At 43.4% G+C, this 26,027-nt stretch overlaps 1 protein-coding gene across 2 annotated transcripts; it reads left to right on the forward strand.

The window, feature by feature from the left end:
• Window positions 1-1,242: 1,242 nt before the first annotated feature.
• ISY1 (ISY1 spliceosome associated protein) lies at window positions 1,243-20,917 on the forward strand. 2 transcript variants are annotated; one of them, XR_016438491.1, is made up of 11 exons: window positions 1,243-1,450; window positions 1,530-1,552; window positions 4,043-4,094; window positions 6,067-6,132; window positions 6,804-6,846; window positions 8,993-9,105; window positions 10,608-10,725; window positions 11,861-11,983; window positions 13,551-13,720; window positions 16,310-16,422; window positions 18,240-18,265. XR_016438491.1 is itself a non-coding variant. In XM_090022046.1 (11 exons), the coding sequence occupies exons 1-11, from the start codon at window positions 1,448-1,450 to the stop codon at window positions 20,206-20,208; spliced, it is 849 nt and encodes a 282-aa protein (XP_089878172.1). In that variant the 5' UTR covers window positions 1,253-1,447; the 3' UTR covers window positions 20,209-20,917. The 2 variants fall into 2 exon arrangements, 1 of the variants encoding a protein (XP_089878172.1); XM_090022046.1 differs by lacking the exon at window positions 13,551-13,720 and adding an exon at window positions 20,101-20,917 and having other exon boundaries at window positions 1,253-1,450; window positions 18,240-18,326.
• Window positions 20,918-26,027: the final 5,110 nt, after the last annotated feature.

Consider the following 26,027-nt stretch of genomic DNA (forward strand, 5'->3'; position numbering starts at 1 on the left):
AGACTGAGAGGCATGGGACTCTTCAGCCTGGAGAAGCAAAGGCTCAGGAGTGACTTGGTGGCAACCTATAAGTATACAAGGGTGTGCATCAGGAACTGAGAGAACATTTGTTCACTAGGGCACCCCAAGGGAAGACAAGGTCCAATGGTCACAAATTCCAGAAAGAAGTTTTAGGCTAGACATAAGGAAAAACTTCTTTACAGTCCAAGTCTCCAGAGTCTGGAACAGATTCCCCTCAGAAGTGGTGCAAGCATCTACTCTGGATACCTTTAAAAAATGTTTGGATGTTTATCATCTGACCCCAGCAGACTTCCTGCCCCTTGGACACGGAGCTGGACCCAATGATTTCAGGAAGTCCCTTCCAGCCCTAATGTCTATGAAATCTATGAGTTACATGTGCAAATCAAAGAAAGTGACTTCCGCTCTACTGAGCACTGGTGAGGCCTCCCCTGAAGCGCTGTGTCCGGTTTCAGGGCTCACACTTTAAGTTGGTCACGAACAGTTTGGAAACAGACCAGGGCAGAGCAACAAACATGATCAGGGGCCTGGGAGATCAGATTGGTGATGAGGAAAGGCTGAAAGACAAACGGTTATTCAGCCTGGAGAAGAGAAGGGGGCTGGACAGCAGTCTCCAATGCGGGGAGGGAGTCCAGAGAAAGCAGAGATGGGCTTTTCTCTGTGGCCCGAGGGGACAGGACTAGGAGCACCAGGCTCAAGCTGCAGGAGGCGGTCAGGCAGGGGATCCAGAGGCGCTTCCTGCCCGCGGGGGTCACATCCTGGAGCAGGCGCCGAAAGCTGCGCCCCGCCCCGCCCCGCCCCGCCCCAAAAGAGCTCCGGAGCAGGCGAGGCAGCCCCAGCACCGCCCTCTCGCAGCCCAGCCTTACTGGGCCCCCCCATACAACTCTTTCGGCCCCCGGCGACAAAACTCTCGCGGCCTTTCCAGTAGCGGGCGAAGGCAAAGTGGCCCCGACCCCGCGCCGCCTGGCTCCAGCAGTAACAACAGCCCCTCCGCGGGTTGCCATGACTACCCCGAGCCCAAGCCCGAGCCCTCAGACACTTTCACCCGAGTGGGACCCACGCAGGCGCAGTCGCGCACTCTCGCTTATCTTTAAGCCACGGCAACTCCCTGCCCCCAGTCCACAAATGGAGTCTCTTCGGCGCATGTGCACCCTGGCTTCACTAGAGGCGGGCGCGCCGCAGTAGAACGTCTGGCTAGAACCACCACTGCGCATGCGCAGCCAGCGCCTCCAAGGGCTAGCGACTGACTGCTGTGGGGCTCTGCGTCTGGCTTAGCACGCAGCGCCGCCCGGCCTGCTCCGCTTGCGCAGCATCTGCTTCCGGGGTGTAGTCGGAGTCTTTTGACCTTTGCCCCCAGAAGAGGCGCTTCCGGCTGCCAGCTTGACAGAGCCGCGGCGCCGGTGGCGCGAGGCCCTGCACTGCGGGCACGATGGTGAGCTCTGGGCACCTCTGTGGGAGCGGGGGCCGTGCTGTGCCGTGCTAACATTGTTTCTGTCTCTCACTTTCTCTAGGCTCGAAACGCAGAGAAGGCCATGTAAGTACCACCCCTGGAGCCCAACCTCGCGTGCCGGGCGCGGAGCGAGAGCGCCTCATGGGAGACCAGAATCCAAGGCCCGCCCGCAGGGCCCACCAGCGGGGTGTCTACCCGAGGCCGGGGGCGCACAGATCAGCATGGAGCCTTCTGGGTGTTGTTTCAAGCTGTGGCTCAAGACACCTCTTTCTGGTGCTGCAGTGCAGCCACTCCAGTTTCTAGCCTTCTCTGCCCTGGTCATCTGTTAGCGTGGGCCAGCTGTTGGATGCCAGACATCCTGCAGGCTGGAGTGCATGGTCCATGGTACTGTCACAGCATAGTGCAGGACAGACTCTGAGTAAACTGGGGGTGGGCAAAATACTGCCCATGAGCAGGATTTGGCAGCCAATGGATCCTGTCCAGCTGTGGCAGGTCCCTTGGCCCTGCCTGGCCCAGGTGCATGTAGCCAGCCCCACAGCCCCCAGGCACACAGCAGGACAGGGCGGGTGACACACCAGTGTTGGCTTCCCAGCAGTCCCTGCAGGAGCAGCTGACTGCCTGGATGCCATTGCCAGTGTTTCTGTTGCCTCCACCAGATTTGGCCCCATTGTCCAGATATCCCAACCTGTCTGCCCCACACCTACCCCTAGGGGCACCAGATAGAACAGGTGGGTGTGGTCTCCATGGAGACTGGCCTGGGACCCTTGCAGGCAGGGCATGCTCCATTGGGCATATGGGATGCAGGTGGGGAGGAGTGTCTGGGAGCCAGGCTTGGGGCTGGGATCTCAGGGCAGTGACAGCACAAGGCCCAAGGCTGGGGCAGAACTGTGATGATCTTATGGCGTGTCTCTCCCCGCAGAACCGGGCCCCGTCACAGGGTTGTGTAGGGAGTGGATCGTGGTTCTGCTTTTGGCTTTGGCTCTGCACTGTCACTGCCCCACGATCCCAGCCCTGCCCACCCGGCCCGCTCATGGACATTGCTCCCCGCCCACCCGCAGCCCCATCCCATCTGCCCAAGTGAGAGCATCTTGCCCACAGAGGTCCTTGGCCAGTCTCCATGGAGACCCTTCCCTGCTGCTCCATTGGGTGCTCCCAGCAGTGGGTGCAGGGTGGATGGACGCAGTACAAAATAAGATCAGTTGACCCCTCTGCTGCATCAGGTCAGGTCAGAATCTTCCCACCCCTCTACCCCTCACGTAGGCCATAACAGCTCACCAAAACTCTGTTAGTGGTCTTCTGCCCAAATAATTGCCCCCCCACCCTGTAGTAGAGCTTGCCACCATGCTGGGCAAGGATTTTTATTCCTTGCCTGGCTTGTTCTTGTTGCACGCCGCCCTTTTCTGTCCCTTGTTTGGCTCCTATGAAAAGTGAAGAGAGGGCTTTTACCTCCTGCCAGTTGTGCCAGAAATGAATGAAAGTTGAAGGTGTAAGATATAGTTCAGTCCCTGAATCTCAGGCTGAGGGGGGTCTATAGAGTGATTTTATGTTTGCCTCTGGCCCTTTTGAAACAATTTTCTTTGTCTCAAGCAACTCTGTTCTTAGACTGGGAACAGGGTGTACCTTGAAGCATTTCAGAAGGCACATGTACAGATGTATGTGCCCAGTAAAACACTGAGGCATGACAAAAACATACCTGGAAAGTGCGCATGTATGGTAGGTCAGTCCTCCAGGCATCCTACAGTCAGTGCTTCCCTTGGCGCTCAGTCTGCTTCCCTTGGTCCCCTGGTGAAATGCCTCATGGACTCAGTTCTGCTCCCTGCTGCTGAGGCAGTTTTCAGGTGCTTTGGCTGGGTGATGTAGCGTGCACCTAAAAAACTCATTTAAGAAAAAAGTTTCAAACCCTATTACACTTAGATATAACAATTGAAATGTTTCAATTTTTACTTTGAGAATATTAGAGGCATAACATTGAGGCAACATATAGCAATCATTGATTCCCTTGTAGCTGCCCTTTAGGAGGGGAAGTAGCTTGGGGGGTGGGGGCAGAATACCTAGGAAACTCATATTTTCAGTTTTAAAAAAGGAAAGAAAAGTGTATTAATCCACTGCAGGTCATAAGTGGTCTTTACTGAAGCTGTTATGACAGAAAAATGTTCTTGAAATGTCTTATTAAAGTACAAGGCAATCAAGCTTGTTACTTTGAATGTTAAATCTCTCAAACCATCCTATCTAGATGATAGCACGTTTCACTGGTGTTGACTGATTTGCTTAGTGGCTTCTTCAATGCTGAATCTTTTAAGTGGAAATATTGGAAAAATTCTGACTCTTAAATAATCAGAGCAATGTAAATGTTTTTAAAAAAATGAATCGCCAACTAATGTTGCCATTGAGAACATCACAGCGCTGAAGAAGCCTCTAGCCAAAGCACTCAGTGATAATAGATGCACTATAATTGTATGTGTTCCTGCAGAATTCAGTTCACTAAATCCCTTGAAAACCTAACTGTAGGGGCTTGTTACAGGGAGAATGTAGCTGTAGAAGTAAAAAAGCAAATTAACTTATTTTTCTTTTTAGGACGGCCTTGGCAAGGTTTCGCCAAGCTCAACTTGAGGAAGGGAAAGTTAAGGTAGGATGGAAAAAATTATTTTCTTTTTAGTAACCGATTGGTGTTGGTTTTTTAATGTGCTCAAATTAGTGCTCGCTTATTTTGTACAGAATGCAAAGGGATGTGCAGTTTTTCATCACAGTGTTCCCAAATGTTGTCCCAGGACTGGCTGCTTTATACAGACTATGGAAGTAAAACAGGATAAAGCAGAGGTTTTCAAATGGCAGGGCGACTCAGTTATTAAGTTTTCTGCAGATGCTAACTAAAAACTCTGCTAGAGCGGTAACTTCAGTTTGGCTGCTAGGGGAAAAGATGAACCATGAGCCTGCTTAAATCGTGGAGAGAAAGCAAAGGTGATAATTAAAGTAGAAGCCAGGTGTCTTGATTGTAGAATAAGGAAGAGATAGATGGATAATAACTTGGAAAGAAATTCCAAAAACATAAATGTAAGATTTGAAGTTATCTTCTGCTAACATAGCATGCATTCACCGATCAGTGGTGGTCCTGATCATGGGTTTTGTTTGGCTTTTTTCCCAGTCAGCCCAGGAAAGCTAGAAGAGCTCTTGTATGATCTTTTGTTCCCTGGTAGTGCCTTGGCAAAGTAGCAACTATTCAGCATTTTGTATCTAGGGGCATTCTGAACTTGGGATTTACACGTGACCTGACAATATTGAGGCATAAGTTAGGCATGTGGTGTCTCACTTTACATGCATCTATTCTTAAATGTGATCATAGCTTGCATAGTTGAATCTAACATCAAATCGTTATACACAGGCACAAGATATGAAGGAAAAATTGACTGAAGTGTCTGTGTTTTACAAAACCACTGCTGAAGAGATTGGGTCCAGAAGCTAAACGGAACCTGTCATTTTAGGTTCATATTTCTAAATCTCCACAAATGGACTGTTACATCTATACAGAGCGTTTGTGAGTTCATTGAGATGTGATGTAGGTGCAGGAGTCCATGTACTTGGGCCTTGCAACTTTTTGGTCATTATCAGGATATTTTTTTTGTTCTGGTAGCTTTGTCAGAAGAATGCTACAAAATCCAGTAGAAGCTTTTACTCTAACATTCCATTATTTAGATTTCTCCTCCAAGGACTGAGACTTAGATCTCTGAGAATGGCCTAAAGCAGCACAGTAGAAAATAGCATCTGGAATTATTGTACCTAAAACATTCTTCAAAAAAGAGGCTTTCAGAAATTGCTGGTTACAGTTGGGAGGTTTTTGGCACATCCTAACTGGGAGGCTGTTCATGCATAAAACAATGCTATGGAAGAAGGTGTGGAAGTGAGGCATGGATGAAGCATAGGAATAGGCACTAACAAGCAGATAAGTAGGTAGCCCTGAAGGTAAGGCAAAAAGGCTGATCTTCAGTTTGCAGTAACTGAGGTCAGTGAGTTGTGTAGAAAATGCAGGGGAGACATTGTTAGAGGCGGGAAAGAGAAGTGCATTTTTGTAGCAGTATTATGGATAAATTGGATGAAATGAGCTTCCAGGTCTCTCATCTTCCTCCCATACAACTGGAAAAACTAGATTGAAACCTTAACAGTAAGAATAGAAAAGGAGTGATCAGGCTTAGCTGTAGAAAAGTAATAAACTACCAAGGGGCTAGATGTGGGCAGAGGACTACAGGTATCTCTCTGCCTGAGCTGTAGTGATCAGTGTGAGGCTAGTGTTGGACAGTGGAAGGGAGAGGCTTTTACCAAAGATGTCAAGTTCTGTTTTGGACACTCTAGACTTGAGTTGACAGCTGTGTTCTGTAATAGGATTTCATTCATCAGGGCTGCTGGCAAACACCTCTTACTAACACTAAATTGGTGTTAATCATTGAAAGGAGGGGTAAGAGAAAGTGGAAGTAAGAGTGGCTGACTAGCTGAGTGCTAATCCACTAACAGTGTGGGTAATGAGAGAGCATTCTTGAATGCATTGCGAGTGTATTGAACTTCAATCTTAGATTATTTGAAGCTTATGATATATCTCTGCCGAACAGGAGCGAAGACCTTTTCTTGCATCAGAATGTAATGAGTTGCCGAAGGCTGAGAAATGGAGACGACAGGTATGCACTATAAAGACACTTCTGATTCTTTACAGCAGGGGTCAGCAACATTCTAGCAACAGGAAGCCAAATATAACACTAGGCTAAAGGCAGACCACTGATCCCTACCTCTCCTGCCTGCTAACTGCCACTGTTATTCTGGCTTGGCAGGCCAGATAGAATCTCTTTTCAGGCTAACCTTGTTAGAGCCTGGATTGGCAAATGGTCCATTTGTTAAAAATGCATAATTTGGATGAAACTTGTACCACTACATTTCAGTTTTAAAGCATTTCTATCAATATATAAAAAGCCAACATCTTTGTGAATCAGGGTGAGAATACGTGAGCTTTGAATACAGCATTGCCTCAAGCATCCCTTTGCTGCTAGTTCTCTAATGTGAGTATTTAATTAGATTAAGGATCAAGCATTAACTATGCCAGCACAACGTGAATCTCATTTTAACCATAATGACCAGTAAGTTAAGATAAATTGTTGGTTCCTGTTGAACAAAGTCTGTACAAGTCTTTAATTTGGCCTTGAATATTGTACTTAAACTGTTTACTAGGATCTAAAAATTGCCCTTCCAAATGAGTCTCTCATGTAAGTTTTCAGTCATCTGTTAGAAATTAGCTTGTGACTGCTAACTTTTACTGGAAAACTAATTTCTAAATACTTGTTTTTTGTTTAACCAGATTATTGGTGAAATCTCCAAGAAAGTTGCTCAGATTCAAAATGGTATGTATTTAATTACAGCAAAATGTATGAAACTTCACTTCTTTTGCTGGAACATGCTGGCTATAAAATCATATTGATTCAGATTTTACTGTTTTAATTGGTATTGGTATCAATATTTTGTTGCTGGATTGTAGATGCAATGACCATTTCAATGTCCAATATATTTCATACAGCTACAGCTAGAAAGTTGCCACCTTTCAGTGGGATGTAGCAGTTTTCTAGCTCTCAGGGTATTAAACTTTCTCCACTAAAATGTAAGGGTGCACTGATAAAGATTTTTTTGGCCAATAGTGATGGCTGATGATTATTAACCAGCCATATTGGCCAATATCGATCTGATAGCTGATATGCAGTCTTTTGTGGGAGGAAAGGGTATGGGGGCAACAGATCAAGGCACCCTATGGTGAGGGAGGGAGTGGGGCAGAGGCAGGCACTGCCCAGCTGGGCATAGCAGGGTGCAGGATGGAGCTGCAAGCGGCTCATCCGGGGGTGTTGGGAGAGGGGGGAAGCTCCCCAGCACTGTACCTACTTCCCAGGGAGGCATGTTGCTCCCCCCCCACTGAATTTGTGTGTGGGGCAAGGGCAGGCTGCCCACTGCAGGCTTGGAACCAGGGACCTTGCCAGCCTCTTCCTGGCAGCAGGACTGGGCCAGGGCTGTGCTTGGGGTGGGGGGGACAGGTAGCAACACTAGGAAGGGGACTGTGGTGGGGGGTATGGGGAATTTTTTGGAGTGGAGTAGTCAACCCTGTAGCCCCCTCCCAGCATGCCCATGCACCCCACCTACACCCGACCCGAGCCTAACCCCCCTGCCGGGAAGAGGTCAGTACAGTCCCTGGCCCCAAGCCTGCAACGGACAGCCCACCCTTGCCCTGTACATAAATCCAGGGGGTGTGTACTCCCATGCCTTCCCCTGGGGGTGTACGCAGCAGTGGGGAGCCGCCCTCCTTCCCCAGCCCCCTGTGCCCCCTGGACAAGCCCCCCACAGCTCCATCCCTTGCCCTGTCCCAGCTAGGCAGTCCCTGCCCTATTCCCTCCCTCATCATGGGGGGCCTCAATCTGCCATATCCTTCTTCTCCCATCCCCCACAGACTTACAAGCCATATGCTACTCTTCAAGCTGCTGGGCTGCATTCCTGGCTGCATGCATGCTGCAGCTGGGTACATGTGTGCAGCATTTATCGGTGACATTATTGGCTACGCTGGCCAAAAAATGCCAATTGCCGATTATGACAACTTTCTTTTTATCGGTGATCTGATACGTACCAATGTATCGGTGCACCTCTATTAAAATGGCAACTTTCTATATGCAGCTCTGCATCTTATAACTTTATTATTCTTGCAGGACTTTAGAGGATACTGTTAAGCTTGACTTGAGCAAGAAGCAAGGTGATGGCTAGAATAATCAAACTTCTAACTTGCTACAGTTAGGCAACAGTTAAGAGTAAAATTTCACAAACAATAAAAACTTACCACCTTCAGTTTTTTGACAGGAAGTCTTGAGGGGCTGTGTACATTATTGACAGGCAGAGTTCCTGTTTCTGCTTTCAAGAGGAGCTATGATAGCCCAGTTAAAATACTGGCTTCTTCCCCAGAATTTATCTACTGGAAATATTTGACAAGTCAGTTAAGGATGCGTTCTTTTACTTGTGAAACTAGTAAAGTTTAAAATATTTATGTACCAGTATAAATAATGAAAAAAACAAAGTGATCTTCCTGCATGAATTACATTATGATTTACCAGGATTAGTCACTAATAAACCTGAATAGACGCTTTCAGGAGCAGTAAAGATGTATTCACTAGTTCTAAGCCAGTGATGATACCTATTTGATTCAAAGTAAAGCTAATGTGTTTTTGGCAGAGTAACATGTTTTTAAGTACAGGAAGTACAGTACTTGGTTTTCTCTCCAGGCATGGCAGAGTGCTTCCTATCTAGCAAACACCAGTCCTGGGGAATGAATAAGTCTTTTTTGCCCCAAAACTATATTAGTCGTGAAGAATGATGTTGCATTTTCAGGGACCCTCCAGGAATTTAAGGGAGGAAGAGGTGCTTTTCTTCCCAGTAAGAAGAAGAAAAAAATCCTTCCAAACAGGCACCTAATACTGGCGTCTATAGAAACTTCCTAACGTCTTTTTTCCTTTCTTGTAGCTGGCTTAGGTGAATTCAGAATTCGAGACTTAAACGATGAAATTAACAAGCTGCTAAGAGAAAAGGGACACTGGGAGGTCAGAATAAAGGAGTTAGGAGGTCCTGATTATGCTGTAAGTACAAAAGAATAAATCTTGTTGACAAACAGAGCAGCAGTTAACTGAATCACTAGTAAAGTAATAGCTCTTCATCTCAGGATAAGAAAGCTTAATCTAATGAATGCTGGACTAGTGCTTTTTTGTGCATGTAAAAGAGATGAATTAATACATTTGATTATATTTTTTAGTGATTAGAATGTGTCAATAGTTGAATCTTATTAAGGCCCCCAGAACAGGTTGAATCGTATGTTAGAACAAATATCTATGTCTTGTTTTTTCTGTCCTAACCAGGGTCATAAAATGACTCTCTAACTTGCTAACGGCTTTAGAAGATAAAAAGAAGTAGAATAGAAGTATTTTTCTGTTGACCATCCTTTCAGACTTTGAAAATTTATTTGCCCCTCTCTTCTGCACCCGTTCAGTCTACAAAAGGTTTTACTCAAGTAATTTGTTCTCTGCTCATTGTGGAAAATGCAAAACACAAGCATTTGATATTTTTAATTGTTCTGAGCCAAAATATGAAGTTGGATGCTGAAATTTCTAATGTATATTTTTATCAGGTACTTACTAATTCAGTTTTTAATACTTGATCTGTGTCGGGTTCCACATAGTGACCCTGTGTATAGTAGGGGTGCTCAACCCTTAGTCTGCAGGCCAAATCTCTCCCATGGAGCCATGACATCTGGTCCACAGGGATTCCCACAACTTGGAAAACTTGGCGGTGATGGAAGCTCTATGCAACTGGTTCTAGCCTCCCCTGGGCCATTGTGCATCCAGCAAGATCGGGGATGGGCCCACCTCCTCCATGTGTACAGATTTGAGGCTATCCTACCCACCCACTCCCTCCCTGGGCTGGATGGATTGGGCTGCGCAGCCCTTGCAGCTCAGTCAGGCCCATTGTCTATTTCTGGCCCGTAGAGGGATCTGGCCCATGGGGTGAAAAAGTTGGGCACCACTGGCTTATAATATAGTATTTTAATCCAATTTTTGTCCCAAAACCATGATGTTCAGTATGAAGAGATAACAAGGTGTGTCTGCTGTGGGACTTAAAACTACATGACTATCACATGACTGATACTCAGTGAATGCATCTACACAAGATGCTGCATCACCATAGCAATAAGCTACAGTGACATAGCATTGGCCAGCACAAACTGTGATGCCAACACTACTGTGCATTAGCAATGAGCTAAGTAGCTTGTTGCTACTGCATGGTAGGGTTGGAAATGACCCATGCACTGCTGGGACTGCACAGTAATGGCAGTTACTGCAGAGTCAGGCGCACATTTTGATGTGCTCAGTAAGAAGGATAGTAGTAATACAAAGGCATGCATGATGTTAGTGGCAGTTATGTGCTGAAATATTTGATATAGCTGGAACACAGGTTTTTTTTTTTCCCCACCCTGCTATCCTAGAGAATGAAAAATACCAATAAGCATAGGAAAACAACTGAAGGTGACCAGGAGCAATGAATCTTGGGGGTTTTTTATTTTATTTTATTTCATTTATTCTTTAAGAGAGTTGGTCCAAAAATGCTAGATCATGAAGGAAAAGAAGTTCCAGGAAACAGAGGTTACAAATATTTTGGAGCTGCTAAAGACTTACCAGGTGTCAGAGAACTCTTTGAAAAGGAACGTAAGTAACTTGACAAGTTTAGAGAATCATTTAAGTATGTTGAAAGCATTTTTTTTTCATTTTGTTTATTTTTCTTGGTAGTACTTCAGGCTTGTATTATCCCAACTGGTAACTTGTAAGAGTAACTTTATGCAGCATCTCGTGTCATGTGAAATGTATCTGCTGAAATTGGAGTGAAGCTTCTATGTTAAGCTAGAGACCAGTCAACTTAAACATTTATCAAAGCAAAATTAAATGTTGTTATTCATTAATGTTTCCTTGACTGAAGAAAAACAACATTTATTTACATTCATAGCTGGAATAGCCTCCTGACTGGGGCTAGATAAATTCAGAGGAAAGCAAGTTAACTGTGCCTTTCCATGGTCCAAAAGAAAAAAATTATTTAAAAAAAAAAAAAGTTTCAGTCTCTATTTATATGTGCTTCTCTCTATAAACAATTGCCATTTCCCATTGTAGAATTAAGTTTGACCCTAACTTTATAAAATAGTAATTAACAATCCATTTTAATATTAGTGAGAACTAGTTTAATTGTATATATTGCTATCCAGTTAACTGTTCGGTGATCTTTATATCCTTGACTGTTGAAGCAGTAGGTAGTTGAGGGATGTTGCTGTGCTTTTAAGACCTTTTGATCCCAGGCTGGCTTCAGCTAGTCTACTGTGTAAGTTTTACATAAGAAGTCAAGAGGTAGTTGGGCTTAAAAGCTGAAATACAGAACCACCCCGAAGCCTCGTTACCCTGAATCTCTCAGAAGTATTACTTCCTAGGCTATGGGAAGGACCTCTGTCTATTCAGAGATATTGTTAGCCCTCCCTGAAATCCTTGAGAGAGAATTACTTTTATAGGAGCACTTATGATGGTATCAGTGTAAAATAAAGTGCTAGAAAGGGGGAAGTCGATGCAAGTGTGAGGGATTACAGGTGGTGGCTAGAGAACAGGCAGGCACTTTGAATGTAGCCTCGAGAAGAATGTAAAGAGTTCTTTGACCACTGGCGATTAGTTGTTTGTTCTGGTTAATTTGATCTGCTGTGATGGACTAGTGCTGTGGGGCTGATTTATGGTTCACATGTGCATAACTAGCTGTTAAGATTTGAAGCATCGTTTTCTTTTGGGTGACTGAGTAATGTTTTTTCAGCTCTCCCTCCTCCAAGGAAGACTCGAGCTGAGCTTATGAAAGCAATTGATGCAGAATATTATGGCTACAGGGATGAAGATGATGGTGTCTTGGAGCCACTGGAACAGGAACATGAAAAGGAAGGTATGAAAGATCACTTGATGTACATTATAAAGCAGCGGTTTTTAGCTTTTAAGGCTTGCTGTTTGTCTGGTTTCACATAAATTCTGGTAATCTGACTTGGAAAGAAGTAATTCTGGATTACTGCCTTGTTGGCAACACTGACATGTTGGCAGTGGAAATCTTTGCTGCAGATGGAAGAACTGTGTAAGCAGTTTTTGAGCTTTTGACAACTTTCTTTGAAATGCTTACAGTTATCACCTGTGGTATACTCTTGGGTAGGTTTCTGTTCTATTTAACCATTATGCTTCATGTGAAGAGTGAGTAAAGGAGGCTGTCATCTTTCTGTCCCTTCAGAATGAGATTCCACCATAATAGAATCTTGTTCAGCTGGCTATGACTTATTTTGTTTTTTAAGTAGAAAACAAGATCTTGGAAATTTAGTTTCCTTTCATTTGAAGAGGAGAATCAGTCTGTCTTTCCTTCTCTTAAACATGTGGTGTCTTTTTTGTGTAGAACAAACAGTTGATTAAAATGTAACACTGGAGCTTAGTATGCAAGTAGTGAAGCTGGATTGTGCAAGGGGATAGGACACACAGGACTAGGAACAGACTGTCATACTGTGAGCTGTTTCAGGCACTCAAGAACACTTTGGGCAAGTTAGCTTTGTACCTTGGTTTCCTAGTTGGCAACAGTAGGGGTGCTGGACAACTGCTTTTTTGAGAGACTTGAGATACTGAAAAGAGCTATGTTAGTGCTGCATACTCATATTGCTATTTTTGTTTAAGGAAACAATTTTTTTTGAATCTACCTAAAAGTAACCTCTGGGAATGTACTTGGATAGTACTGGTAAGTCACTTTTGATCCAGAACGGTGCACAGAGTAGAAACAACTTGTCTCTGTCAGCTGACTCCAGTTAAACTAAGTGTACTTCAAGCTCTCAACTGTATCTAGTCACAAGGATGGGGGGAAATTTAATAATGTATTGCTTTCATAATATTTGCATTTAAAACACAAAAAAGGAAGTAACTAAGCTGTTGTAATTTTTTTTTTGTGGAAAATCTATCAGTAATGAAATTCTGCTTTTCAGCAAGGTTCTGTGCACTAGGATTCTGGTATTATAGGGGGTGCAAATTAGGCTGACTTGAATTTGTTCAACTACAGTAAAAGCCTGGGACTCTCCTTTCAAATTTCTGTGAACCTGGGGTTAGTATAATTCAGCTTCCTCTTGTCTGCTGGGAAGAATGTGGGGAGTCTGTAAGTAGGTAACAATAAAGCTAGTCAATTTGAGTGGGGTATAGCAATATTTGGAATAGTGGTATTAGCAAGATGCTGGGCACAGACGTCAGAAGATGGCAGCTTGCAATAGAATAAAAAAAGGCTGAGCAGAAGCACTTTGCAGGATGGGGGCTGGACTTTTCCCATTGCTCTCTCCACAAACATGAGAGCCAGGTACTTGTTGAAACATGAAACAAAGAGGTGAAATGTTAGGCAGATGGCCTTGTAATCAATCTGGGCTCTGTGGTATGGTACCACCTTCCCATTTTGCTGTTGTTCTACCAAACCGTGGTTTCCATTTCCCTATCTTCAGGAGCTTCAGTAACTCGGCCAGCACCCTCTCCGCATGAGACTTTTGAGCTAGTTTTTATTAACATAAAGGATTCAAGTTCTGGGATGATGGCTGTTTTCTGCCAGTCTGGACCTCCCCACGCTGATGAACAGCAGGTTTCCAGCTTTCTCCTGGCATCCCTCAATTGATACGTAAGATCCAAACTGAGTACTATGTACATACTGTGGGTTCTTTCCCAGTCCACCATTCCTTGTCTAAATAAAAGCCCCTGTAATTTTGTCCCATGGTAACAGTAAATGGAGATGCACTAGCAGGGGCTTTCCACAAATTAACCTTAACTCAAACTCACTTGGTCCATTTTAAACCTTAGAATTTGTACTTTCAAAATTACCGCAAAAGCATGTATTGGTCGTTCAGGGATATGTAGTCACGTGAGGAAGGCTGTTTTACTGGGTGGTTAAATAATTAATTCATTAGTCAAGATTTGGCCAGCTCAGCAAGGTCTTGATTAGACTTTTTAACTTTTTGTGTGTGCCTTAAAACATTCTATAAGAACCTAGAATTATTGGGTTTGGAACTTCAAATATATTAAGGAGAAATGTGAAAGAACTGTCCTAAAACAAAAGGATTGTTTTTTTTCTATTGTAGCTTTAATAGGGCAAAAAAAGTACATGCCTTATTTTCTTGTAAGGGAATTTCAGAGGTCTCCTGTTGTATTTTGTGTGACAGTCTCCTAGACTTGGCTCATGTGAGATTGAGTTGACATGCTCTAAAATACTTTATATTTCACAGCTTTCCACACTAGCAGCTCTTCTTTTACTGGTTGCCTCACCATCCCACATCAAAAAAATATGCCGGTGGTCAGTTTCAGCAATTGTAAGAGGTGCTATCTTAAATGAATAAAAGAGGCTAATAAATCTCCATTTGCTCTCAAAGATAAAGAATTGCTGGTTTCCAACTGCAATTCTTACCACAGCTCAGGGAAGCTATGGTGCACACAAGGGACTTTTCAGAGACTTTGTTGTCTTTTGCTATGAGACTGATTACCCTTGCTCAGTTAAGAAGGGCTATGACACTGAATCCACTTATAGTCATTAACAGGACCGTCCTTGGGGAGGGCAGGGCGAATCGGGGCAACTGCCCTGAGCTTTGGGGGGCATGGCGGAACAGTGCCTCCGCGTCCAGCTCCTCATTGCCCCCTGTCCTCCTCCAGTGGTGGCAGCTTCTTCAGGTCTGGGATTGGAGTGGGGGGCGGGGCCCTGCATGGGCTGATTTGCCCTAGGCCCCCCATCCTGCTCTCATTGTCTCTGGTCATTGCAGGGTTGTTTGAGATTTAGGTGTGGACTCTTAACTTCAAGTCTGAAATACTGGGTGAAAAAAAGATTAGCAATACTTGCATTATCTTATATTAGGGTTAATGATTTTTAGGTGCCTTTGTCCCAGGTGCAATGACACAGCAACACTTTTGAGCATTTTAAGTCTTACAGTCAGTTCCAGTTAACTTGAATCACTTGGTATGGGCTGTAAAGTAGGAAGCAATGATGCAAAGTGGCAAGGAGGATATGGCTAACCATACAGTGGTTGCTCAGGTTAAAAAACTGTATTCAGCAGGTCTTTATTACCAGAAACCTGTCTTTCTGTATCCATTTACATTACAAATACCTCTGTAGCATGAGAACTATTTAGAGCAGTGGTCCCTTGACATGGCCATAGCACAGCTCTAGAGTGTAATCTAACCATATTCCCTATAGAGGTGTACCAATACATCAGTCCATATTGCGTTGGTACTGATAAATGCCACTTGAATGCATGCAGCCACAGCATACATGCAGCCAGGAATGCAGCCCAGCAGCTTGAGGAGCAGCATCTGGCCAGTAAGTCTGTGTGGGGGAGGCAGATAGCGGCCCCTGTGGTAAGGGAGGGAGTGGGGCTGCAGTAGGGGAAGGGACAGGAGCAGACGCTGCCTGGGCGGGGCACAGGACAGAGCCATGGCTCGTCTGGGAGGGTTGGGGGCTCCTGCTGCTGCATGCACCCTCAGATATGTGCATGAGGTGAGGATGTGCTTCCCACTGTGCACTTGGGGCCGGGGGTGGCACCGGACTCTTCCTGGCAGGGGCTGATCCTGAGCTATGCTGGGGACGGTGCTGGGAGGAGGGACAATGGGGGGTTGTTACAAATTTTGGGGTGGCTGTAGCCTACCCCATAGCTGCTCAGCCTCCACCAGGAACAGACCAGCACAGCCTCTGGCCCCAAGCATGCAGTGGGCAGCCCACCCTTGCCCTGCCCGCAGATCCGAGGGGGGCACACCCCCATGTCTCCCCTGGGGTATGTGCAGCCAGCCAGATGCTGCTTTCCAAGCTGCTGGGCTGCATATCAGCAATTGGATCGGTATTGACCCATTATGGCTGGTTAATTATTGGCCCAAAAATCTTTATTGGCACACCCCTAGTTCTCTAACCAACCTAAACATTTTGTCATGCTCAAGGCTTTTAGCCTGGTTACAGTGCAATGCCTGCTAAAAATGTAACTCTGTCCATCTCTTGTGGCGCTACTGCATTTGTGTGGGTCTGCTGTTGCCTTTACATTAATAGGCTGGATACTTCAGGTAAACTGTTAGAAGCTCTTGTTTTTTTATATTGAGAGGTCGCTGATTCAGTCTGTTTACAAGGCATGACCAAGGGTAGCACAGTAAAAAGCGGCGTAAGGAGCTAGCATCAACCCTAGATTCAGCTCGTGCCTTGGATACCTTGTTGACTTAGTATCACAATTTTTTTAACCAGTCATAGCAGAAGCAGTGGAGAAATGGAAACTGGAGAGAGAGGCACGACTTGCAAGAGGTGATAAAGAAGAGGAAGAGGAGGAAGAAAACATTTATGCTGTCAATGATGATGAGGTACGGTGTGGGAGACTATGCAAATATGACAATTAATGTTACTCCTGTATAGTAACAGCATGCTTTGAGTATCTTCACTGTTCTTAAAAATATATTGACTACTACAGTGTGTCCCTGCTTTGCACACCTTAGAGCAGTGGGGGCCAGCCTTTTTGACAGGCATGCCACAAATTAAGCACCACACCGTCCCCAGTTACCACTCAAATCCTTATCCCCTGCCCTTTCTACTGCTCTGCTTTCTGCTTCGTGCCCTATCTGCTAGTGTACTGTCTGCCCCCTTCCTGATCTGCTGCTTGCAACATACAGGCTACCCATACCACTTGTGGCACCCATGCTATAGGTTGCCCCTGTCTTTGTGTATCATGGTACAACTAAATACTCAAATAGGACTTTTAATTCTTAACTCAGGTATAGAATATAACAAAAATTGACAACCTGAGAAGGCTTTTTCCTATAGCTAGGATAAAAGTTACAACTAACTTTGAGTGTCCATTTGGGGTCAGCTGTTAGTAAATGGCTACTGACAGAAATTCTTAATCTCTAAAATAAAATAACTGAAAAGCTAATGTTCTAAGCACAGATCTATATGCTCTGTAGGTAGAGTTTTCAGTACAGTAGTATTTCACTTTATCTTATTGATACTGAATTGCTCAAACTGGCTTCTTTGAATCACAGAAGAAAGATTTACGTTGGGGTTAAGGTCTGGGGAACTGGTTGGATACCATGCTCCCTTCACAATCCAGCAGGGAAGTGCATATTGCTCCTCACAAGGCACAGACAGAAGTTATGTTTGTCATGCAGTCATCCCCTTGAAAACACTCTATAGCCATACCCTAACAGAAGTACACAACTGCAGAGCGCTCCTGTCTCATGACAAATTAACCCTGACTGTCCAAGGGAGGGAACTTGGACTTGTGTTTGCCCAGCCTGTGGATTGCCCAGTCAGCTGGATTGCCCACCCCCCTGCAAGGTGGGGGGGGGTTTCAATCTACCTGTTCCTCACTCCAGTGCGGGCTGGGCAAAGACCAACCTGAGCTGCCTCCCCTCCCTTCTCTTCACCCCCTCACCCCACATCCTGAGAGAGCACTGTAGCTGGGAAATGGGGGTGCTAGGGGAAGAGGCTGCAACATAAAGCCTCTCTGTGTCAGCTCCAAATTTGGAGCTTGATTCCCCACCCTCCTGACCCAACAGCTAATGTCTGTTGAGTTGGGAGGGTTAGTTTAATTTGTCTGTGAAGTGTCATGAGTTAGACCAGGGAGCTGGACTTCTGTCTGCACCTACAGTTACTGATGCCCTGCAGTAGGGTTATTTTGTCATCTCCTGCTAAGTCAGCAGTGCTGCAGAAGTATGTTCTTATTGCTGTTGCATAGCTTGAGACCTCATGGGCTGTATCCTGTCTTCTCTGCCTGTATAAGCCCATCCAGTGAATGAGGAAAATAGTGACAGCTCTCAAGAGTGACCACTTTATGGAAGAGGAACCTGGCTGTGTTTGTAAAGCCCCTATTTCCTGCCTGTGACAGCTTTGTATTCTGGTGACAGCCACTGAAAGCCACATGGCAACAATAAAAACGCGGTCTTACATCTATACACAGGAAGAAGAAGGGAAGGAGCAACCCAGTTTTAGGTCTTCAAATAGTGAGGTCTTGGTGATGTGGTGCTTGCCCATTGTGGCATAGAATGAAGTGTCCCCTGTTTTGTTCATGTTCCAGGCCTTTATTTACAAGCATAATTTGTAAGTGCAGGTGGGTGGGGTTAGATGTAATGTCTTGTTGATGTAAGCTAAAAAACAAACAGTTTTATATGATATTATTTTGTAGTCCGATGAGGAAAATGGCAAAGAAAAAGAAGGTGAAGAAGGTCAACAAAAGTTTATTGCTCATGTCCCTGTGCCATCACAGCAGGAGGTAAGAAAAATAAAAACAAAGGCACATGAGAACACTGGCACTATTATGATACAGGTTGTGAGTCATGGTAGACGGCCTATAGAAAGTGTTGTCTACTTGTAGTAAAAAACTGCTGGACAGATCAGCTGGGTTCTCTCCCTGACTGAACTCGCTGTGAGACCTTGGTTCAATTGCTTTACCTCCGCTTGCCTCTTCCTGAGTGGGGTGCTGTGGCACAGAATGTTGTTTGTACTTCTAGATTCTCTTTCCTCTGAGATTCTGCCTTTCTATAAGTTTGTTTTTTTTCTTTGAAAATCTTTTTGGGTGTATTATTTAAAAAAGAGAGAGAGACCTAGTCTGCTATCTTTGACTCATCAAATTTGTGACAATGTTTTAATTTCTGGTTTTGCCCCCTGTAATAACTTTTAATTGTTGATTGCTTAGCTTGGTATAAAGTAGCCATTTTCCAAAACGACCTTGGTTCCTATTTTATTTTTGAAGCAATTTGCCTAGCAGTAAAGTATCTACACATCACAGCAAAAATATGTGATTATATCATTTAAAATCATTTTTATCCTTTTTATAGTTTTGGTAAACTATAAACAGGATACATAATATTTCATTCTGACAAATTGCATCCTGGGAATTAAACTAATCTTGGGATACTATGAAAAGCTGTAAATTTTTCAGAAGGAATGAGTAGATGTTACTGACTTCTGTGAAGTTTGTAAAAATGATAGATAATGCTGCACATTAACTAAGATTGTGAACCTCTTAGGTTGTAAAACACGATCCAATAACAATCTCTTACCATAAGGATGCAAATCAGTATAGCTAGAATTCCATTTACTTTGTATTCAGTACTGGCATTTGTCTTTCACAAAGAATGTCTTTTAAAAAAATCAAATAATTGTTCTAGTTGTAAAGCAAGAAGAATTGTAACTATAGAGCTACAATCTTGGGATAAACACAGACCTTAATTTTTTCATTCTTTAGAAGGCTTTTGAGAGAGAGAAAATGTCAAGACAAGTCCTGAAAGTCTTTAATATGTCATTGAATTTCTAAATAAAGTTTTGTATAACAGTAAAGGCTGATCCAAGCCAATATTCAAGTTCTGAATAACTTAGATCCAGGTTTTGCTGTTAGAGGTTCTTTTCATTTCAAAAAGAAAAACATTAACATATATTTGAATATGGGTATGTAATAAGGTCAACTGAGGATGCTTAATCTGAAATTTGTTAGAAACATGGCTTCAGTTGATTATTATTATTTTTTTTTTGTTAAGACAAATTCTTAATAAAAAAATCTGTTGTGGTGTGGATTTAGTCTACTTTTAGAGCTGTAATGCTATTTTGTGTATCAGGATCTTATTGAAAAGCCTTGTCATGGGAAATTAGCACACCCTAATTCAATTAATCTGATCAGAGTTCTGAACTAGTCATATTTAATGTATAATAGAAAATGTTTTAGTCTCACAAACTTTACATATTAAAGTACAGTGGCAAAGCAGTAAAATCTTGAGTGCGTTCGCGCGCTTTCTCTCTTTCTTTCTCTCTCTCTCTCTCTCTTTCTCTCCGTGTCTCTGTCTTTGTGTGTGTGTGTCTCTCTCTCAATGGTGGCCTTTGGCACTGTTTTTATTTGGGCCTGATAAAACTGTGCCCTCCAGTTCTACTAGGATTAAGCAAATTTTTTTCAGTCTTCTTTGGCTGCTTTTTTTCTGACTTTTTGTATCTGGAATTTCTAGGTTTCGGGGCCTGAACTGAAGGCTAAGTGTTTTAATGTTTTTTATTTACAGATTGAGGAAGCTCTTGTCCGGAGAAAGAAGATGGAGCTTCTTCAGAAGTATGCCAGTGAAACTCTTATGGCACAAAGTGAAGAAGCTAAAAGACTTCTAGGACTGTAGTATTTCTTCTCCTTGTATTTTTTAATCCTTCCTGAAGCAACAGTTTGACAGCATTCCGACAAGCCCTTTGATCTCTGTAGACTCAGCAAGCATGTTGGCTTCTGTAAACACTGAAACAAAAGTGACCTTTCTTGCACCATGTTCCTCCAAACATTCCTTTCTTTTAGCTGGGCAGTTCTATAGGCTTGTCTTCCTACCTGTTCCAGCCTTGGGTGTTTTTCTGTTTCTAAAATGCCAGCTAAATTAAGTTGGTCGCCATCTTTTCCCTGCTTGCTTTTGGTGGCTTCTGTTCCTTTCTACAACTTCCCATTTCTCTCATGTTCACTGCTGTACTCGCCTACTCCCTGGGTTGAACAGTGTGTCAAAGTGTTTCTTTCTGAAGCATGAGGAAACAAGTGACATGACCAGCAATCTGTCAGGCTTATTCTCAATTAATAGAATAGTCTGCTGCCTGTTAGAGTTGGAGACCAATAGCAGTTTCCATGGAAATGTCATAAAAAATCAAAATCTAAAATTATGAAGAATTAAATACGTTTCTCTGCTCGAACTGCTGTTTTTCTATAGCCTGCCTAAAGCTCTTATCCATGAATGGCTTGTAACAGTGCTTGGTTGGATTGCTTAAGTGCTGGATATTTCAGCAACTACTGTAAATATACTTCTCTTTTGTAACATGTTCAGAATTTCTTAGTAAAACACTTATACAAACTGACTTCTTTCTTTATTTTTCAAGTTTGTTCCAGGAACCTGTGTCCTTTTCGTAATGATAACTGGAGAATGGAAATAATAAGTAGCCTCTTGTTTAAGGGGCTTGATGTGCATGTCCCCAGGTGCTCTCTTAGCTGTTGTATTATGGGACAAGAGAAGAAGTCAGAGCTACTCAAACTATTTTGAATTTTAAAGTTACTAAAACAAATACTGTGAGTTGTACAGATGTGAATGTAAAATAATTTGAAATTGCTGTTTAAGAAACATAGGTGCTGTCTGCAGGGAGTATAGTGTGAAACAAGTAGGTGAGGAAATTCAGTTTCTGCAGGAAGCTACTTCCAGGATCCATTGTAGTGTACATGAGATGTCCTGATCTAAAATTGAGTACGATGAGAACTTGAGGGTTTCACTCGCATCTTCATAGCATTGGTTACATAATGAACTTGGTTTATTTAGTCAATGGACTTCTATGCTTTTTGACAATAGAACAGAAATTCTTAATGGAATATGTGATACAAAGTATAATGTGTCTCACCATATACTTTGCAATTATGTTTATAGCAGGATAAAGTTAAACAGGAGGCACAGGAAAAAGGAAAGACTTTTTAGAAAAAATTTGAAAGAGGAATACCAGTTACAAGAAAAGACTATTTTCACTTGGTAACTAAAGAAAACATTTTAATTTATAAAATATTACTCTAGACAGTGCTTTTCATTTAGCTTCTTGTCTAATTGGGTACATTTGACTGACTGCAGGCTCATGACCGAGATTTGAGTCAATCAGCTTAACAAGATTTAATTTCCTCCTCCCTTTCATCTGCAGAGAACATTGGTGGGGAATTCATGGGAATGTTATAGAAGGGGAACAATGAGTGAAAGACAACAGCATATACTGTTTAACATTCAAGAATGAATCTTTTTTCCCCACATAAACTTTAAAAGCTGTCTCAGGCCTTTGTCCCACTTTTGCTTTTGAGGCTTATTTTCAGCAGTTTTATGCAAAAAATCTTGTATTAACATTATCCCAGACCAGAATTGTGGGGTGGCATGCCAAGGTTCATGCTTTAAAGGGGCTTAGGAGGTTTAGAAAAGCTGCAAATACTTTATTGGTTCATCCCTCAAAAGCATGTTACTGTTCAATAATTAGGGAATGCAGCTATTGCACCTAGGTAGCTAAGTATGCTATAGGAAGGATATAGCTCTTTAAACAATGGTTCTCTCTCTTCTGTGTTAGGGTCTTTTCTCCAGTTAACAACATAAATAGGACAGGGTGCATCTGACTCTCTCTCCTTTAGTCCCTGTTTGATACTTGGGAAATGGGAACACAGAAACCCCAAGGGCTGGAGGGTCATTACAGGGTGATTTTTTCCCTTGCCCTAAGGGTGTGGGAAACCCCCAAGCCAGAGGATTGCCAGGATCCTTGCCCAGAGGTTTCCCGTATGCTTGAGCCCTAGGGTTTGCAGCTGCCATGATTGCCAGGGTCTGGGGAGCTTTCACACAAACCCCCAAGCCCGAGGGATCGTGGCTGCTGTGATCTGTAGGGCTCAGGGTTTTTACACTGGGCATGGTGCACCTCTGCAGCTGGAAGTACTGTCAGTTAGTGGAGCTCCCAGCCACAGGTGAGACCTTGCTACACCTGCAAATGGAAGCTCAATATCAACCAGTTAGTACACATTTTCAAGGTGAGACTTTCTAGCTGGTTGGAGACTGTTATTGTGATAGCTATTTTGCATATGTAGCTGGTCTCCAGGTAATTGTGCAATTAACTGGTTAACTGCACAACACCTGTAATGTGTAGAGGGGGGCTTTATGTTGCATTTACTTTTTTGCTTAGTATCCTTATCTCTTGAGGCTTTCTTCTTTGCTTTGCTGTCGGGCACCCCTCAAATGCTTTCTCAGCAAGTCTTCTTTAATGTATGCAAACTGCCAATACGTTGTTCCCAAGCTTCCTACCATAACGCATCCTTGGTTAACAAGAACAAATCACAGTATTCTAATTGGAAATAGGGCTTTCTGTTAAATTCTTGCTAGTTGTTTCCCTTATTAGTTTATTTCCTAGCAGCATTGGATCAACTTGCTACAAGGACTGACTCAAGGAAAAATAAGAGGCTATCTTCTCCCAAATAATATTGAGCCACAACTGGATTCAGGTAGTTAAGTAATATGAGAGGCAGCATGCAGTAATGCTATCAGTCATTGGCAGCAGAAGAAAATTGTCAATACTAGTTCTCAGATACTAGTATGCTGAAAAGAAAACGGCGACCAAAAGGCTCTTGCCAGCATAGACTGCAATGCTGTAGGCCACTGCCTCCAAGATCTAGGATTTGAAACCTGAAGCAAATTCACCTGCCTCCCCAGATGTATTTCTGATCATTCACAATAAGTCTAAGCTTCATTTTTCCTCACCTCTACTGAGTAGTTCCATTTAAAGCCAATGGAATTATAATACAAGACGTTTCTAGACCAGGTCATCTACTTGTTTTTACTTGGTTGAGAACATTTTTTTGTTTTGCTTTGATAGTTAACACCTGCAGGCAATCTGGTTTCAGCTTTGTGCTCTAGAATAATTGCAGCATGCACCTGGGAAATAAAATCAAACACCATTTTAACGGATTTTTTAATTGGATAGAATTACATTAGTGTCAGTCATGAGGTACAGCCATGCATTAATGCTAACATCAAAACTTGGGGTCAGTCTACTCTTGTTTAATAAGACAAACAAGCATACAGTATTCTTAAGTTTACTGCGGCAGGGAAACGTCCTCAAAGCTATTTTCCACCTGAATTTTAAGCCTGAGGCAAATAGTAATCTGAGACACTGTCCTCTTCCCTGTACAGCTAACTTTCTTTTTGCGTTAGTAGTATTCTTTCTTCTGTTTGTGTGTTTATACACACGTGCATATTAAACTGTCTCACCTAATTTGTGGTCAGCTCTGTTCTACTGTAAAGTCCTTGTCCATTTAAGTTGTTCTAAGAATAGATTTCCCCTTGTTCTAGAGATTGAGTAAGCATCCCACTAGTCTTCACTCAAGAACTTCATTATTATCATTATTATATTAATAAGGAGATCTTGAGGTCCTCAATATGATTACCCTTGTTTTTCAGTTGTTCGGTGTTTGGCTTGCCAGACGTTCCTTACCTGCAGTACCCCTCCACTCATCTGCATTTAATATGATGCCCGTTAATATCATGACTTACTTCTGCATTAAGCTTACACAATAGCTTGTGTTATATTTATCATGCTAGAGCCATAAATGTCATGCCAGCATGCACTTCAGCTTTCTCCTTTTTTCTGTGCCATAACTTCTACTGTAATGTACTTTAACCACAAGCAGGACTACAGACCCCTGTGTAGATTCCCTATTGTCTACTCCACTGCTGCCTACTAGCTATTCTTACTTACTGTTTATTCCATAAAAGAAGTGACAAATTCAGAATATCTTCAAATCACTGCTTAGTTTTTCTATTCACTCAACTTGAGTACTTTCCTATTATCAACCTGCTGCCCTCACTCTTCCATCCAGCCCACTTCAAACTAATAGCCCAGCATCATAGTCTTACCCAAACTTGTCCCTATTACCTTTCTTTTAGGCCTGTGCGAAGCAGATAGTATTTGCTTCTGTTTCGATTCAGGACACAGTGATTCAATCTGCTGATTTGAATCGCTGTCCCAGATTGATTCAGCCAAATCTGATTTGGAGATTCGGCTGCATCTCTGAATCAAACAGGCCTCATCCCCACCACCCGGCCCCAGCATCCCAGCACTTTTAAAAAATTTTTTAAAAAGCCCTACACTCACTGGCTCCTGCCAGGCAGTGGGGGTGATCCCTGCTGCCCTGCGTTGCAGAGGGGGGCTCTGCCATGAGCCCCCAGAGGCCCCGATGGCCACTGCAGCATCCAGTGAGTGTGGGGCTTTTTCTTTCTTTCTTTGTTTTTTAAGTGCTGGGATGCTGGGGCCATGTAGGGCAGCCATTGATGGGGCTGGGAGAGCGGTCAGGGGGCACTTGGGGGAGGGGGGGGAGGACTGAGGGAGCAGGCAGTGGGTGAGGCCTGGCAGAGGTACCCCCGCGGTCCCCTTCCCCCTTCTCCAGCTTGCCCCCTGCTCCTCCGCCCCTTACTGGCATGGAGCCTGGGTCCAGCAACCAAAGCTTCGCACAGCCCCACTTTCTTACCCTATTCTCAACTACCGCTCTCTTCTCATCATTGCCTCGTTTGTTATCCCCATCTTCATCACGACTGTGCTGCAACAGCTTTAACCCAGGGCCTGGAGTGTGTATTTGGTGAAAACAGATTTGTCCTTTTTATTTATGCCCTTCTTTATAAAGAAAATTGTTTGTATGTTAATGGTAGATGGTCATAATCCTGAAAACTATGTAAACAAACTATGAATGGCTGAATTAATTTTAAAAATGTGTGTTGTTGAGGCGTGGTGGATAATTTTATGACCAATATTTTGTGCCCATGCCAAACTTTTGATGGCATCTTTTCACCAACAAGTGATGGTGGATATTGCAGCTATTCTATTGACTGGTGGTGCATTTTCTCTTGTGGCTGTAAAGACCAATGTTAGATTTGCAGTTCCAGCCACAGTGGTCACAGGTGTTTTTGGCATTAAGGGCTACTGTACTGACAGACTGTTTCCTTCGGTCATGTTTTTGTTGTAGTTTGAGTGACCATTTCTCGTTATGATGTTGGACTTCATGACTGAGAAAGGAGTGGCACTTTGTCCCGTCTCTAAGGAGGCTATCATAGAGGACATGGCAGTTTGCTGCTACTCTGTACTCTATTGATATGAAACCCAATACCTTTATGTCCATTATTTTTCTCTTCAAGAAAAGCAACCTGCTCCACATCTGCAGGATTTGCTCATACAGGATGTCCTTTGGGATACGCCTATCTTCCATGCTGCAAAGATGACCATGCCAGTGTAGGCACCACTGTTTGAGTAGTGCAGTGATGGTTGGCAGGTTGGTTCAGCAATGATCTCTATGTTGGTGATTCTGTTTTGCTGCTTGATATTGAGGGTGAGCCATAAATAGCGTAGGTGGAAGCTGTCCAGAATCTTTTCTTGATGTGCATATGTTGACCATGTCTCACTGTAATACATAAGGACA

Source organism: Crocodylus siamensis, chromosome 11, assembly GCF_052110815.1.
Source record: "Crocodylus siamensis isolate JL-2025a chromosome 11, ASM5211081v1, whole genome shotgun sequence".
Taxonomy (NCBI): Eukaryota; Metazoa; Chordata; order Crocodylia; family Crocodylidae; genus Crocodylus; species Crocodylus siamensis.